This window comes from Schistocerca americana, chromosome 2 (genome assembly GCF_021461395.2).
Source record: "Schistocerca americana isolate TAMUIC-IGC-003095 chromosome 2, iqSchAmer2.1, whole genome shotgun sequence".
NCBI lineage: Eukaryota > Metazoa > Arthropoda > Insecta > Orthoptera > Acrididae > Schistocerca > Schistocerca americana.
In genome coordinates this window covers 242439303-242457010 of record NC_060120.1, presented here as the reverse complement: position 1 = coordinate 242457010, position 17708 = coordinate 242439303, and the positions used below count along the sequence as shown (strand labels likewise).

Genomic DNA, 17708 nt, shown 5'->3' with positions numbered 1-17708 from the left:
TTTCACAAACACAGGTTGCCTTGTTTTCAGCTACAGGCTAAATTATTTTGTACACAACCAAAGGTATATATATATATATATGTGTGTGTGTGTGTGTGTGTGTGTGTATGTGTGTGTGTGTGAAAACTGAATGTCTCAGAAACGTATTATGGCATCAAAAGTATTTTCACCTCTAGGCTTACTATCAGCTAGAGCAGTCAAATTTCAAGTTAGTTAGAAAGGAAGTTAATTTCTGGAGAAGGAAAGAGAAAAGTAATCTAACAGAGACTGACAAAGAGATAGCGTTGATATGTTTATTAAATACATTCTGCCTGACAATTTGTACATTTATATATTAGTGCTATTGGATGCTACATTGTGCATGAAAAACTCTTAAAAGTAATTAAATGAATAATTACTAAGAGTACCATGTTACTAAAATCCCACACACATAGCTTAGGTATTACCAACAATAGTTTGGTAACTTAAGCAGGCTGTAAACGCTGTCTCGAAATGTATCTCGTTACAAGTAATGCCATAATTTAAATTAAATATCTTGAATATTATGAAGTTTCTTCTTGAATACTGTAACTCTTGTTCCGCACTAAAATAACGTTATCTAAAAAATATTAAAACTGTAAATACTTTTTCAAATTTTTTGGGCTTCAATTCTATTAGTTCAAAAAATATTTGAGTCACTTTTACTCCTTTTTTATTTATTAACTTTTAGCTATCCATATCTGAGAATAAAAATGAAACCAATAAATAACTATCACATTTCCTGCCACCTACTCACATTTCCTGCTACCTACTTCTCATTATCTGTTTCAAAAGAAAGTTTGTTGTGAGTGCAGCATTCATGAAGGTTTGCAGTACTCCCCCTGTCTGTTTTGAATTATAGAATCATTTTAATAATTACGTGTGAAAGTGTGGAAAATTGTGGTTAGAATAAAATTAAGTTAAAATCATTAATGAAGTTCAACTAACTTATTCACTAAATTTAGCAAAATCAAAATTAAAAGAGAACTGCATTCTATTTTCCTCAATCCAAATATTCATTTAAGGGTTAAAACTTTCTCAGTGTAACACAGTGTGTAAGTAAAAATATAAATGACTTATACATGAAATTTATCTCGAGAAATATCTGCAAATGACATAATAATTTAATTTAATGTTATAATTACATCACCATCATTATAAAGACTTTGTATATGCCTCAGAATGTCAGACCACTGTAACTATGATGATTTAATTTACTACATTTATCTTTTAGTGCAGAATGTTAGCTAGAAATTGATAGGTTTGAAAGTGAAAACCCTGAGTTACATACTTGTATTTCACACAAGCCTCCTTCTTCTTCAAACTAGATGTGATTGCTTTAAGTGATACCTCCAAAAGCGATGAATTAAGAGTAAAAAGCTCATGGGACAGAAGGTTCAAGTTTTGTTGTGAACATAGGCTGAAACACCAAACACTAATAAAATGTACAGGAATTCAAATGGTGAGTCTACCTGAGATACTTCAGAGCAAATTATTGAAATTACCTAAAATTTCCAGACTGAGTCATAGTGGTACTAGTCCATTTGTTTATTATGCATTTCTTTAATGCTTCTAAATTCACATATTATAGTGTTATCAGTTTCCTTGCTAACTATTTCTTCAGTTAGTTTCTGAAATCATGTCTTAAATATTGATGACCCCACAATTAACAACCAATTATGACCCTGGGACACATAAATGTTTTTCAAACTGTAAATTATTACAAAGATGAAACTATGGAAGTATTACAACTTTTACAGAGGGTTTTTTTTATGTCTGAATGGTTTCATTACAAGTAATGATGGATGTCATCAACAACAGGTAGTAGATCTAGTGGGTAAATGGATAGGAAAGCTTCACTACTTAACACGAAAATTTCATCATACTAATCATTAAATCACTTACCATAAATGGGCACAGACATAGCCAAACAGTCAAATTCTGCATATTACAAAGCATTAAACAAATGTTAACACAGAGAGGACTAAATGGGCAGCAGGCTGAACTGGGAAAGATTAAGAGCAATAAAAGGTGAATAACTGTTTTTCAATCTTTAAAATATTAAGTACTGGGATAGGCTTATACAAATAGAAAACAATGGATCAAAATTATTCTGAAAACTTTAACAATTGTACTTGGACTGCATAAATTTCATTATAAACAAAGCAACAAATCAAAAGGCACTAGTAGCTTTTAAAGCTTTGTTATACACAGTGCAAAAGACTAGAATATTGCATGTGAACTTCTATGACTCTCAAAAATAGATTTACAATTATCGTTGCTGACAAAACATTATGTACATTAAATTGGCTGTATGTATACAGTGTCTATGAGGGTATGCTAACTTAGCTTTCGAGACAACTAACAGCGAAGTGTGGCGTTTACTTCTATTGACTTGTTTTTTATGTAATCAGTCTACTGACACTTATTTACACATATATGTGGTAACTAAAAGCACATTATAATCACATTTTGTACTGCACATTAATGTGCACCAGGGAAAGAGAAACAACTGCTCTTACAAAAGCCTGTGCGCTTTTAAAAATTTCATCCTTCACTTTTCCTACATGAATACAGATGAATAACTAAATAAGGTAAAATACAAAATACTATTTGCTAGTGACAAAAGTATATGTAATATTTACAGAATAAAAGTCAGATGGTAAGGTATTAATTATGTGCAAAATCATTGGCTGGTTTGGTCGATATATAATTCCACTCACTTCTATAAGATCTAAAATACCATTCAGTCCATCACTTGGCAAGACTTCCCTGATATTTTACAATATATGCAAAAAATTACAATGATCATATAATACAATAAGAGAAGAAAATTTACCAATACACTACTTCTGAAGGTGATGCTAAATAAAATGCATGACCACATTACATCTTTTTATTCTCCTATGGAAGAATAAATTTTTTAAAACCTATTACTTGGTAGAACTACTTTTCTGTACACTATGTACACATTTAATCAACAATATACAATGTATTAAACTAGGGAAAATAGAGAGGAACAAATGGTTCCTTTAAACTACATGTTGTGGATGATAGTGATTCTTGAAAGAAGTCACAGTATGGCAACACTCCAAACTATATGTATCCTCCCAAATGTTTACACTGTAATACAGTCAATATTGCATGTTCGAGTATTCATGTTTATAACAGTACATGGCACTGTTATAATATTTACTGCTTCTTCTCCACTTTACACATGTATCACAAATTCAAACTTGATACTGATGTGTAACTCATATTTATGTGATAAAATCATCATGAGCAGAGAACCAGGTTCAAAAATATGTAGAGACACTCCACAACACTCGTCTTGCCAGGTGCAGCTGTTTTATCACTCTCGTGCAACATATAATCAGAATGCTGGACCATTCTAGTACTACATGTAGAGAAAGTGGGTAATATCTTATGTGTGGTGTTCTGTTAAGTACAACCTAGATGAGTGGGCAAGTTATGCACGCCTAGCGTAGGTGTCCCAAGAAGTCTGTCCATGTAATGGTGGCAACCGTGTGAAGAAGCGTACCAGTGCTGGTCTGTAGCGTGCATCAGGATGTCTAACACGCCAACCATTAGGGCCTGGTTGCAACCACCATAACTTGCTGCCACCAGAATTTCGCTGCTCCTGGAAAGCATCAAGTGGGAAACGGACATAACCCCCTCCATGGCCTTGTGGAAACCGCACATAGCCATTGTCTGTATGTGGTATCCGATTTGTCACACCACTCCACTCCTGAGCGTGGTGAACTTCTGGTGAGTTGTAACTGTTGTATGCTGTAGAACCAACGTGGGCATTGGGTACATTTGCTGTAGCGAAGGTGGAACTGTGGCTGCCCTGCTGCCTCTGCATCTGTGCAGGATATTGTGCACTGTTCTTTTTGGAAGAATTGTCCACAGGGGAGGTTTCCAATGGACCAGTACGTGTAGTATCAACTTTCACGTTCGAAAATTGGACAGAGCCAACTGCGGAAGTGTCAGCATTCCTCGTGCCCACTGGAACAGTCTTTGCTGTCTCGTCAGAAGGAATGGGTCGTTCTCGCCAGTCGTCTGACACAAACTCTCCTGTACGCTTCTTAGACGAACCTGGGGATTTGGAATCGTGAGTAGAAGAGACTGGTGTCCAATCCTCACCAGGAGACGTATCTGATGCAGCGACTGAACTGGCGTCACGCATCATCTGTCCACCAGCATTGTGCTGGTGTTTGTCAGAGATTAAAGTCACTTGCGGTGCAGGGGAGGGTGACGAGGTCGGAGGAAGCGAGTTCGATTCTCTCTGAACCGGAGAGGCTACTGTCACCACCTCGCCAGTAAATTGCTCGGGCTCAGGGACGATCTCGTCTTCGACCGGCGACGAGGAATCGGTGTGAGTGAGGACGAGCATGGGCAGAGTGTCTCGGACGTCGACGTCTTCCGCAGGCGGCCCAGCACTGAGCACAGTAGGGTCCACGGCTGCAGTGTCTTCGCCGCCACCTCCACCGCCGCTGCCTTCCTGGCCGCCGAAGAGGCTGATGATCATGTCGGCGGCACCGGTGTCATCAGACTCACTCTGATCTGCTTTAGGAGGCGGGGTCTCCGACGTCGGCTTCGGAGCCGGTGATGCCGTCGAGGAGGTGGTGTGAGTGTCCACGGGCAGGGGAAGCTTGAGAGGACCCTGTGGCGGCGGCAGCGGTGGCGGACCCTGGACAGCAGCGGCTGCAACAGGGTTCTGCTTGGCCGGGGCGTACTTGGCGTTGAGGCGCCGCAGCAGGAAGTCGAGATGCGCCGCCTGGTCGACACGCAACACCTTGACGCAGCGGCCCATCGAATCAGCGCGGTAGCCTTCTGCGCAGGCCGGCAGTTGGTCGGGCGTGAAAGCGGGCGCTATGAACACCGACTTGGGGGTGATGCGCCGAGGTGCCGAGCCGCCCTGTGGAACAAAACGTGCAAAATATAACACCGCTCTACCAGTCTCTTATGTCTAGCGTAAGTTTTAGCTCAGAAGAAAAATTAAAACAATTATCTTTGGCAGTTTACGTTTCTTCCACGAGACTTTTCGAGGTGCTACACCATCACCTTCAGATGAATCAGTGGTTTACATGACTATTCCTTTCTGTGGACGTAGCCAGCTGTCTACTTTACACTTCATTCCGCTGCATATACCTTAGCATACCTTAGCACCCGCTGCTGCGATCGCATAGTCTGTATAATCTGACAGATCTTTCTATGTTTTCCTATAATCGAATTTTTATGTTGTTGACAAATTGCGACGCCTTCTAAGCTGTTCATGCTAAATGAGACCATAGAAGGAGATTTTCACTCTGCAGCGGAGTGTGCGTTGATATGAAACTTCTTGGCATATTAAAACTGTGTGCCGGACCGAGACTCGAACTCGGGACCTTTGCCTTTCGCGGGCAAGTGCTTTACCATCTGAGCTACCCAAGCACGACTCACGCCCCGTCCTCACAGCCTTACTTCTGCCAGTATCTCGTCTCCTACCTTCCAAACGTTACAGAAGCTCTCCTGCGAACCTTGCAGAACTAGCACTCCTGAAAGAAAGGATAGTTCTGCAAGGTTCGCAGAAGAGCTTCTGTAAAGTCTGGAAGGTAGGAGACGAAATACTGGCAGAAGTAAGGCGAGGGCGGGGCGTGAGTCGTGCTTGGGTAGCTCAGATGGTAGAGCACTTGCCCGCGAGAGGCAAAAGTCCCGAGTTCGAGTCTCGGTCTGGCACACAGTTTTAATCTGCCAAGAAGTTTCGATATTATAGAAGTATGGTCTTCTCCGAATGTACTTCTGACCAAAAAGTGATTCTGGTACCTGGAGTCCAAGGTTTTTGTTTGTCATAGCCTTTGTGTTCTTATGCTGATATTTTCATGGAAACTTTCATCCCATAACAAATATTTTTTACATGTAACCGAAAACTGAAATATTTAATTTCATATATGTAGCTTAACATATCTTTTAGTATAATGAAATACTTTCTTAAAAATTTTCATTCTCTGTTTCACTTACTTGCGAGTTGAATTTCCAAACCAGTGACACAGGAATTTTTTTATTTCTAACAGAAAAGTCTAATATAAATGTTCATAGATTTAGGTTTGCAAATGCTTGCTTAATGAAATAATTCTACAAATATTTTCATCCTCTATTACACTCGCTTAGAGGGCTGGATTTCCAAAAATACTGAAACATGTATTTTTTATTTCTAGCCAAGAAGTCAAATATCAGTTTTCATGGATTTAGATTTAAACATTTTTAATACACCGAAATATTTCCTCTAAAACTTTCATCCCCTATTTCACCCTCTTTATGGGTTGAATTTCCAAAAACAGTGAAATGTATATTTTTTAATTTTTACAGAGAAGTTAAATATAAATCTTCATAGATTTATCTTCAAAACTGCTTGCATAATGAAAAATTCCTATAAAAATATTAATGCCGTATTTCGCGACCATAAGGGTTAAATTTTCAAAAACACTGAAACATGTGTTTTCTATTTTTAATCGAGAAGTCAAGAACCAATTTTCACAGACATCTTTCAAAATACTTTATTAATTCTTTAATAATGATTTATTTAAAAAAAATTTCGATCACTATTTCACACCACAGGGTTTCGAGAAATACTGAAACTCCTTGATTCTTTATTTGTGACCGAGAAACCAAATACCAGTTCTCGTAGAGCTAGCTTCAAAACTGTCTTAATAGCGTTACATTCTTAAAAAAAAAAAAAATAAACCTTTCATCCCCTTAGGAGCTGAATTTCGAAAAATTCCTTCTGAAACAACGCCTAAAGTATAAGACCAACACCATTTCCGTATTTCAATTTACTGTCCTTAGCAATCTGGGCTGGCGATAATGAGTGAGTAAGTCAGGATATTGCCTAGTATGTATAAGCTACTTACAAGATGTTCCAGCAAAAACCATACTGCAGGTCAATATATAATACTCATTTATATCAATAATAATAACACATAAACACAAACCGTAAACAGCCTAGGGATTGCACAAGTATAGAAAACAGTGAATTGTAAGTTTAAGAGCATTACCAACTTACGTATTCAAAGAGACGGAGACGTGCATACGCATATGTCTTCGCATCTTTTGATCTTTCTGTCATAAACGTAGTCTTATCAAAAACCTTACTTCATTAATGTGGGTTGATATTGCGGATTTGTTTGTCATGTTGGACGTAAATGTATTTATATGATCCTTACATTTATTTCAGAAACTTCAACGAGTTCAACGCACATTTTGTACGGAGCACTCACTACATTTTATGTCGTACATTCCTTAGTTGCAAAATGTGTCTTCATTACCTAGTTTTCATGTTGTGTGACAGTCTACTACATAATAGGTTCCTCGCGGAAAAACAGTATTACATTGCACAGTTTCTACCATAAGCCACTCGAAAAGGAAAGGGGGAACTAATAGTGGTACAAAAGTACCTTCCGTCACGCGCCTTAAGGTGGCTTGCAGAATACAGATGTAGGGGTAGATGTACACTACTGGCCATTAAAATTGCTACACCACGAGGATGACGTGCTACAGACGCGAAATTTAACCGACAGGAAGAAGATGCTATGATATGCAAATGATTAGCTTTTCAGAGCATTCACACAAGGTTGGCGCAGTTGGCGACACCTACAACGTGCTGACATGAGGAAACTTTCCAACCGATTTCTCATACAAAAACAGCAGTTGACAGGCGTTGCCTGGTGAAACGCTGTTGTGATGCCTCGTGTAAGGAGGAGAAATGCGTACCATCACGTTTCCGACTTTGATAAAGGTCGAATTGTAGCCTATCGTGATTGCGGATTATCGTATCGCGACACTGCTGCTCGCGTTAGTCGAGATCCAATGACTGGTAGCAGAAAATGGGATCGGTGGGTTCAGGAGGGTAATACGGAACGCCGGGCTGGATCCCAAAGGCCTCGTATCACAAGCAGTCGAGATGACAGGCATCTTCTCCGCATGGCTGTGACGGATCGTGCAGCCACGTCTCGATCCCTGAGTCAACAGATGGGGACGTTTGCAAGACAACAACCACCTTCACGAACAGTTCGACGACGTTTTCAGCAGCACGGACTGTCAGCTCGAAGACCATGGGTGCGGTTACCCTTGACGCTGCATGACAGACAGGAGCGCCTGCGATGGTGTACTCAACGACGAACCTGGGTGCACGAATGGCAAAACGTCGTTTTTTCGGATGAATCCAGATTCTGTTTACAGAATCATAATGGTCGCATCCGTGTTTGGCGACATCGCGGTGAATGTACATTGGAAGCGTGTATTCGTCATCGCCATACTGGCAAATCACCGGGAGTGATGGTATGGAGTGCCATTGGTTACACGTCTCGGTCACCTCTTGTTCGCAATGACGGCACTTTGAACAGTGGACATTACATTTCAGATGTGTTACGATCCGTGGCTCTACCCTTAATTCGATCCCTGCGAAACCCTACATTTCAGCAGTATAATGCACGGCTGCATGTTGCAGGTCCTGTGTAGGCCTCTCTGGATACAGAAAATGCTCGACTGCTGCCCTGGCCAGCACATTCTCCAGATCTCTCACCAATTGAAAACTTCTGGTCAATGGTGGCCGAGCAACTGGCTCGTCACAATAAGCCAGTCACTACTATTGACGAACTGTAGTATCGTGTTGAAGCTGCATGGGTAGTTGTACCTGTACACGCCATGCAAGCTCTGTCTGACTCAATGCCCAGGCGTATCAAGGCCGTTATTACGTCCAGAGGTGGTTGTTCTGAGTACTGATTTCTCAGGATCTATGCACCCAAATTGCGTGAAAATGTAATCACATGTCAGTCCTAGTATGATATATTTGTCCAATGAATACCCGTTTATCATCTGCATTTCTTCTCGGTGTAGCAATTTTAATGGCCAGTAGTGTAGAACACATTAGCAGTTTTTTGTGAAGTTGAAGCAAAATATGGAATTCACAGTGTCCTCGTGTCTGTTTCTCTGTTGTTGTTCATTTTGCTTTTATTTATCAATTTCACAACTTCCCTAGACATCATAGCTATGGGCGCAGGTTGGTAAAGACTTGCCGTTTCTGTATGTTTAAATATTCCAAATTCAATTTGATACACATCATTGATCAGTGGCATTTTGTGTGCCCTGTGTAATATGGGCCTATAACCTGCTAGTTTGTATGTGTGAGTGTGAGATGAAGATGTATGGATGTAGTAAAAGCGTTTCTGTAGATGCCTAGAATATGTTACTGGAGATCGTCAGGTAAAGCGAATTTTGACATTTGTATTCAAAGGTGAACTTGATGCTCTTGTGCTTGCTGTTGAGTGCTTGTATAAGGGACGTTTCCGTTCGAGAACCTTGCTGCAGCGTATATGCAACGTAACGCGATTCCAAAGTGACGTAAGGCAAGGGATTAGTGTGGCATGCGTGGCTTTCCGAAGTTCATGCGTTAATTGCGGAAACATGAACTATGGCGACGATATTACCAAATGCGTCCAAATAGGACCAACGTGAGACATCCATAGGAGAATGAAGAATGTGTATGGGGCAGCATTTCTGCCGAAAACCACCGTTCTGCAACAGTGGGTGCTGCTGCTCCATGATAACGCACGTCCCCAAATCGCAAACGTCGTAACACAGAAGTTACGCCAACCCAAGTGGGAGGCATTCGAGCACCCGCCCCACGGTCCGGATCTCTTCCCTTCGGTGCCTTAAAAAAGGCCACGAAAGGTCGATCATTCCTGTCGGACGAGGATGTGAAACAGGCAGTTACAGACTTCTTCAAGCAGCAGGACATGACGCTTTAACAAACGAGTATCTTCAACCTAGCGCGTCGGTCTGATAATTGCCTCAGTGTTCACGGCGATTTCCCTTGATAAGACATACCGATTGTGGGCTGCACTGCCATCGAACGGACGGAAGCTTTTTAATCGTCCCTTATCCTTATTCATCCACTTCTTGCTTACTTTCCCGTACTATTATTAATATTGACAGCAACACGTACCTTTCAAAGAGCTCATTGTTTTATAAACATGGAAAGCTACTGATAATTAATTTTACCTCAAGGTGGTTTAAGAAAATATCAGCTGTGGTCTCAGATATGCTCGAGACGTCGTTACACAACTGGGCTGTTAGCACACAGCACTTCTCAAAGTGAAGAAATTATAATTTGATAACATTTCAAGCAAGTTAATGAACTGACTGATTCCAGCCATTGAAAACTTCGATGTTTTGTAAGATTATACATCTACATCTACGTGATTACTGTGCTATCACAATAAAGTGCCTGGCAGAGGGTTCAATGAACCACTTCAAGCTGTCTCTCTACCGTTCCACTCTCGAACGGCACGCGGGAAAAACGAGCACTTAAATTTTTCTGTGTGAGCCCTGATTTCTGTTATTTTATCGTGATGATCATTTCTCCCTATGTAGGTGGGTGCCAACAGAATGTTTTTGCAATCAGAGGAGAAAACTAGTGATTGAAATTTCATGAGAAGATCCCGTCGGAACGAAAAACGCCTTTGTTTTAATGATTGCCACTCCAATTCACGTATCATGTCTGTGACACTATCTCCCCTATTTCGCGATAATACAAAACGAGCTGCTCTTCTCTGTACTTTTTCAATGTCATCCATCAGTCCCACCTGATGTGGATCCCACACCGCCCAGCAATACTCCAGAATAGGGCGGACAAGCATGGTGTAAGCAGTCTCTTCTAAGTGTTCTGCCGATGAATCGCAGTCTTTGGTTTTCTCCACCCGCAATTTATCTATGTGATCGTACCAATTTAGGTTATTTGTAATTGTAAACCCTCTGTATTTAGTTGAATTTACAGCCTTCAGATTTGTTTGACTTATCGCGTGATCGAAATTTAGCGGATTTCTTTTAGTACTCATGCGAATAACTTCATACATTTCCTTATTCAGGGTCAATTGCCACTTTTCGCACCATACAGATATCTTATCTAAATCATTTTGCAAGTCGTTTTGATCGTCTGATGATTTACAAGATGGTAAATGACATCATCATCTGCAAACAATCTAAGACGGCTACTCAGATTGTCTGCTATGTCGTTAATATAGATCAGGAACATTAGAGGGCCTATAACACTTCCTTGGGGAACGCCGGATATTACTTCTGTTTTACTCGATGACTTTCCGTCTATTGCTACGAACTGTGACCTTTCTGACAGGAAGTCACGAATCCAGTCGCACAACTGAGGCGATACTCCGTAGGCACGCAGTTTGGTTAGAAGACGCTTGTGTTTAACAACTTCCACTGATTCATCTATGGGGATGTTTGTGCACAAATAGTGACATCCAATGTTAGCATCGGGTACTTGCTGGTAACAGGAATCTTTTTTGTAGCTCTTCCATTACTGTGTACCTGTTTCCTACAGAGCATTTTTAATGACATGTCCAACTGTTCGTCAGTACCTCACTTACAAGGACAGGCCATGACGCTGGGATCAGGGATTTACTTCAAACTTTAGTAGACCATTAAAACAACGTAATGTGCAAGTAGTAAAGCGCACTACTCTGACAATTCCGTGAAAATCATAAATGAAGTTTTATGCGTCTAATATGTAAGTGATGTATCCGTGCGAAAGTGCGAAATTGCTGACCGTAAGAAGTCATTGAGGTCAGCTTGCTGAGACGTAGTTTAGCGTGTTTGGTCAGAGGTTACCTGCCCCTTGTAATAAAAAAAATAAAAACACTGAGTGAATGGATCACGATGAATTTGAACGGGTGTCATGGCACGTCCGCCCCAAAGAAATGCAATGAACAATAACGAACAAAATAAGATAAAAAAATTGGTTAGCGTTTGCGCTTAGAAGGAGGTCATGCCTGAGGCGCCGATTCGAATCCCGCTAACACTTATTTTTTAATATATATTTTTTCCATAACTGATCGCGTTATTTAATTTATATAACATTTGACAGGTAATAGCATGAAAAAAGACGTACATTTCCATGAAGTTGTAGTCGATTCCATATGTTATTTGTCTACTTACTATCTGTAACTAAATTTTTGAACGACGATGATGATGATGTTTGGTTTGTGGGGGTGCTCAACTTCGCGGTCATCAGCGCCCATACAAAGTCCCAATCTTTACACAGTCTAAGATTTTTTTTTACAGTCCAATCTACTCGCTTCACGAATGATGATGATGAAATGATGAGGACAACACAAACACCCTGTCCCCGGGAAGAGAAAATCCTCAGCCCGGCCGGGAATCGAACCCGGGACCACGTAATCCAGAGGCAGCAACGACAGACACTAGACCGCAAGCTGTGGACTTCAAGAACGACGGACAGGCCTGGGAAACCCACGTCAAACCTCGGCAAACGATGATGCGAATGACGTTACTCGCAATCATTAATATAGTAAGTCACAATGTGCCAGAAACAGTTACTCGTCGGATGCGCTCTCTTCATCACACGTTGCAGGGTGGTATCCGTCATACAGACTTTGAAAACAGAAACTGAACCTTCATGCAAATAAACGTGGTGATTTTTTCATTATAATGTCTCTTAAATGTCATAAATTAAATAATATCACCAGTGATGAAAAAATTGCTTAACAATTAAGTCTGAGAGGGAGTCGAACCGTCGCCTCATAAACGTTCGTTTTCCGAAATTCTAACGCTAATCACTTGACCACCATGGACTCCAACGTGCGGCCCCTATGCACATATACATAACCCACATCATAGACGCGTAAAACTTCTCTTGTGATTTTCTCGAAATTGCCAGACTAGTGCACCTTAGTACTTACACATTACGTTGTTTTAATGGCCTACTGAATGTGTACAAAGTCTGAAATAAATCTGTAATCCTAACGTCGTTACCTCCCCTTGTTAGTTTATGTACCAACTTACAGGAAGGGCTGTTTCTAGACCTCATGATACGCCTGATAGAAGTGCCGTCATTATTGTGGCTTTAGTTGTGGTGCTTTTAAGTCGTGTCTTTTGTATCACAAACAGTCGCATATTTCAAATGACAGTCCAAGACGAACAAAATAAAATTTCAGCTTGGTTTATGAGCTCTTAATCGAGCATAAGCTGTTATAGATAACGTATCTCGACAGTCAGCCACCTTTCCTCGTAACGGCATGTCATTTTTCGTAATAGTGCTAATTGCATGCGTTGTCTGCAATACTGTATATCGGTAAGTGGGCTCATACTGCTAAACTGTCTGTTAATATGACTCGGTTTCGTAATCAATGAAATGACATCACATACCCTCTAAAGACTATGGAGTTTCATTTCGTTTCGTCCTCTCCTTCTGGGTAGTTGACATTTTCTGTGAGGCCATTTCGGAAGCTTCGCCTCAGTTTCAGCTCTGCGATAGATTTCATGCTTGGATGAAGGCACCAAAACTCGGTTTAGAACAACAGGTTTAGTTCGAAGAGGACGGTCTACTGACACGCAGTCAAGCTCTTTACTCACGCGCATGTTTAGTGCTATTGAGAAGGGATTTCAAATTGATTCCGTATTTCAGGGTTTCCAGAAGGCTTCTGACACGGTACCACACAAGCGGATTGTAGTGAAATTTCGTGCTTGTGGAATATCGTCTAGTTATTGACGGAAAGTCATCGAGTAAAACATAAGTGATTTCTGGCGTTCCCCAAGGTAGTGTTACAGGCCCTTTGCTATTGTTTATCTATATAAACGATTTGCGAGACAATCTGAGCAGCCGTCTTAAGTTGTTTGCAGATTACGCTGTCGTTTATCGACTTGTAAAGTCATAATAATATTAAAAAAATTGCAAAACGATTTAGGAACGATATCTGTATGGTGCGAAAATTGACAGTTGACCCTAATTAATAGAAAGTGTGAGGTCATCCACATGGGTGCTAAAATGGATTTGGGGTCGACATCATTAAAACAAAGACGTTTTTCGTTGCGGCAGAATGTTCTCACGAAATTTCTATCACCAACTTTCTTCTTCGAATGCGAAAACATTTTGTTGACGCCGATCTGCACAGGGAGAAACGACCTTCATAATAAAATAAGGGGAAAACAGAGCTCACAGGGAAAGACATACGTGTTCGTTTTCTTCCGTGCGCTGTTTCAGATTGGAATAATAGAGAATTACTGTGAAGGTGATTCGATGAACCCTCTATCAGGCACTTACAGTTGATTTGCAGATTATCCATGTAGATGTAGATGTAGATGTAGATGTAGGTGCAATGGGCCAGACAGTAAAAGATGGCGGACAGTTCCGTCGCTGAAATACGAGTGTTGGGGATGTTCCGGCGTAACACCAAGCGCCGGCACGTCAGCATGGAACGTTAACCGCAGAAAAGGCTGTGAGGCGAAGTCAACCAATCGTACCCTGACTAGTATCGCACCACGGCAGGAGCGGCCTCTGTCCGAGGAGAATACACTACTGGCCACAAAAATTGCTACACCACGAAGATGACGTGCTACAGATGCGAAATTTAACCTACAGGAAGAAGATGCTGTGATATGCAAATGATTAGCTTTTCAGACCATTCACACAAGGTTGGCGCCGGTGGCGACACCTACAACGTGCTGACATGAGGAAACTTTCCAACCGATTTCTCATACACACACAGCATTTGACGGCGTTGCCTGGTGAAACGTGAGTGTGATACCTCGTGTAAGGAGGAGAAATGCGTACCGTCACGTTTCCGACTTTGATAAAGGTCGAATTGTAGCCTATCGCGATTGCGGTTTATCGTATCGCGACATTGCTGCTCGCGTTGGTCGAGATCCAATGACTGTTAGCAGAATATGGAATCGGTGAGTTCAGGAGGGTAATACGGAACGTCGTGCTGGATCGCAACGGCCTCGTATCACTAGCAGTCGAGATGACAGGCATCTTCTCCGCATGGCTGCTACGGATCGTGCAGCCACGTCTCGATCCCTGAGTCAACCGATGGGGACGTTTGCAAGACAACAACCATCTGCACGAACAGTTCGACGACGTTTTCAGCAGCACGGACTGTCAGCTCGGAGACCATGGCTGCGGTTACCCTTGACGCAGCATCACAGACAGGAGCGCCTGCGATGGTCTACTAGACGACGAACCTGGGTGCACGAATGGCAAAACGTCATTTTTTCGGATGAATACAGGTTCTGTTTACAGCATCGTCATGGTCGCATCCGTGTTTGGCGACATCGCGATGAAGGCATATTGGAAGCGTGTATTCGTCATCGCCGTACTGGCGTATCACCCTGCGTGATGGAATGGGGCGCCATTGGTTACACGTCTCAGTCACCTCTTGTTCGCATTGACGGCACTTTGAACAGTGGACGTTACATTTCAGATGTGTTACGACCCGTGGCTCTACCCTTCATTCGATCCCTGCGAAACCCTACATTTCAGCAGGATAATGCACGACCGCATGTTGCAGATCCTGTACGAGCATTTCTGGATACAGAAAATGCTCGATTGCTGCCCTGGCTAGCACATTCTCCAGATCTCTCACCAATTGAAAACGTCTGGTCAATGGTGGCCGAGCAACTGGCTCGTCACAATACGCCAGTCACTACTCTTGACGAACTGTGGTATTGTGTTGAAGGTGCATGCGCAGCTGTACCTGTACACGCCATCCAAGCTCTGTTTGACTCAATGCCCAGGTGTATCAAGGCCGTTATTACGGCCAGAGGTGGTTGTTGTGGGTACAGATTTCTCAGGATCTATGCACTCAAATTGCGTGAAAATGTAATCACATGTTAGTTCTAGTATAATATATCTGTCCAATGAACCATCTGCATTTCTTCTTGGTGTAGCAATTTTAATGGCGAGTAGTGTATAAGCGCCGCTCCATATAGCCTCGGCTGCACTAGGAGACGGACTAGAAGAGCCGTACTAGAAGACGAGCCGTCATCTTATCTGTTTAGCTGGGTCTTGTTTCCTATATTAATGGCTTACATGGAACTTATATATAGCGTAGCACACTGATTATTTCCATGTCGCCAATTGCTTGCAGTACTTCAGTGTAGAAGGCAAAGATAAGTATTGCCAATTCAGTTACTGTAATAAACTCCATTAATATGATTTGCTTGTACACTACTGGCCATTAAAATTGCTACACCAAGAAGAAATGCAGATGATAAACGGGTCTTCATTGGACAAATATATTATACTAGAACTGACATGTGATTACATTTTCACGTAATTTGGGTGCACAGATCCTGAGAAATCAGTACCCAGAACAACCACCTCTGGCCGTAATAACGGCCTCGATACGCCTGGGCATTGAGTCAAACAGAGCTTGGATGGCATTTACAGGTACAGCTGCCCATGCAGCTTCAACACGATACCACAGTTCATCAAGAGTAGTGACTGGCGTATTGTGACGAGCCAGTTGCTCGGCAACCATTGACCAGACGTTTTCAATTGGTGAGAGATCTGGAAAATGTGTGGCCAGGGCAGCAGTCGAACATTTTCTGTATCCAGAAAGGCCCGTGCAGGACCTGCAATATGCAGTCGTGCATTATCCTGCTGAAATGTAGGGTTTCGCAGGGATCGAATGATTCGTCGGGTCGTAACACATCTGAAATGTAACGTCCACTGTTCAAAGTGCCGTCAATGCGAACAAGAGGTGGCCGAGACGTGTAACCAATGGCACCCCATACCATCACGCCGGGTGATACGCCAGTATGGCGATGACGAATACACGCTTCCAATGTGCGTTCACCGCGATGTTGCCAAACACGGATACGACCATCATGATGCTGTAAACAGTACCTGGATTCATCTGAAAAAAGTGACGTTTTGCCATTCGTGCACCCAGGTTCGTCGTCGTCGTCGATTACACCATCGCAGGCGCTCCTGTCTGTGATGCAGCGTCAAGGGTAACCGCAGCCATGGTCTCCGAGCTGATAGTCCATGCTACTGCAAACGTCGTCGAACTGTTCGTGCAGATGGTTGTCGTCTTGCAATCGTCTCCATCTGTTGGCTCAGGGATCGAGGCGTGGCTGAACGATCCGCTACACACATGCGGATGCCTGTCATCTCGACTGCTAGTGATACGAGGCCGTTGGGATCGATCGCGGCGTTCCGTATTACGCTCCTGAACCCACCGATTCCATACTGTGCTAACAGTCATTGGATCTCGACCAACGCGAGCAGCAATGTCGCGATACGATAAACCGCAATCGCGATAGGCTACAATCCGACGCTTATCAAAGTCGGAAACGCGATGGTACGCATTTCTTCTCCTTACACGAGGCATCACAACAACGTTTCACCAGGCAACGCCGGTCAACTGATGTTTGTGTATGAGAAATCGGTGTGAAACTTTCCTCATGTCAGCACGTTGTAGGTGTCGCCACCGGCGCCAATCTTGTGTGAATGCTCTGAAAAGCTAATCATTTGCGTATCACAGCATCTTTTTCCTGTCGGTTAAATTTCGCGATGTAGCAACTTTAATGGCCAGTAGTGTATGTTCTCTAGCTATCCAAGAAAACAGCTTCCTAGGCATCCTATATTTCCCGAGTGGGCAGGCTCCAATATGGGATCCTGCAGCAAAACCCGAGGAGACTGCTACCTAGCTGTGGGGTTGAGGTGAGCAGGTGGGGCTGTACCTGTCGCTGGCCGTGCGCCAGGTCCGCGCTGGCGTCGTCCTCCGAGTCGAGCAGCAGCCACGCCTGCCAGGAGGAGCCCTGCTCGGCGTGGTGGTCCAGCAGCCGGTCCACCGGCGACGGCGACGCAGACGCAGACGGCGACGGCA

General features: G+C 42.5%; 1 protein-coding gene across 1 annotated transcript; it reads right to left on the bottom strand.

The window, feature by feature from the left end:
* Nucleotides 1-288: 288 nt before the first annotated feature.
* On the bottom strand, nucleotides 289-17691 carry LOC124593919 (the record flags this gene model as incomplete). Its single annotated transcript, XM_047132269.1, has 2 exons — nucleotides 289-4939; nucleotides 17563-17691. Coding segments are annotated over 2 exons (1581 nt in total), but the record flags the coding sequence as incomplete, so codon positions are not given.
* Between the last annotated feature and the right edge of the window lie 17 nt (nucleotides 17692-17708).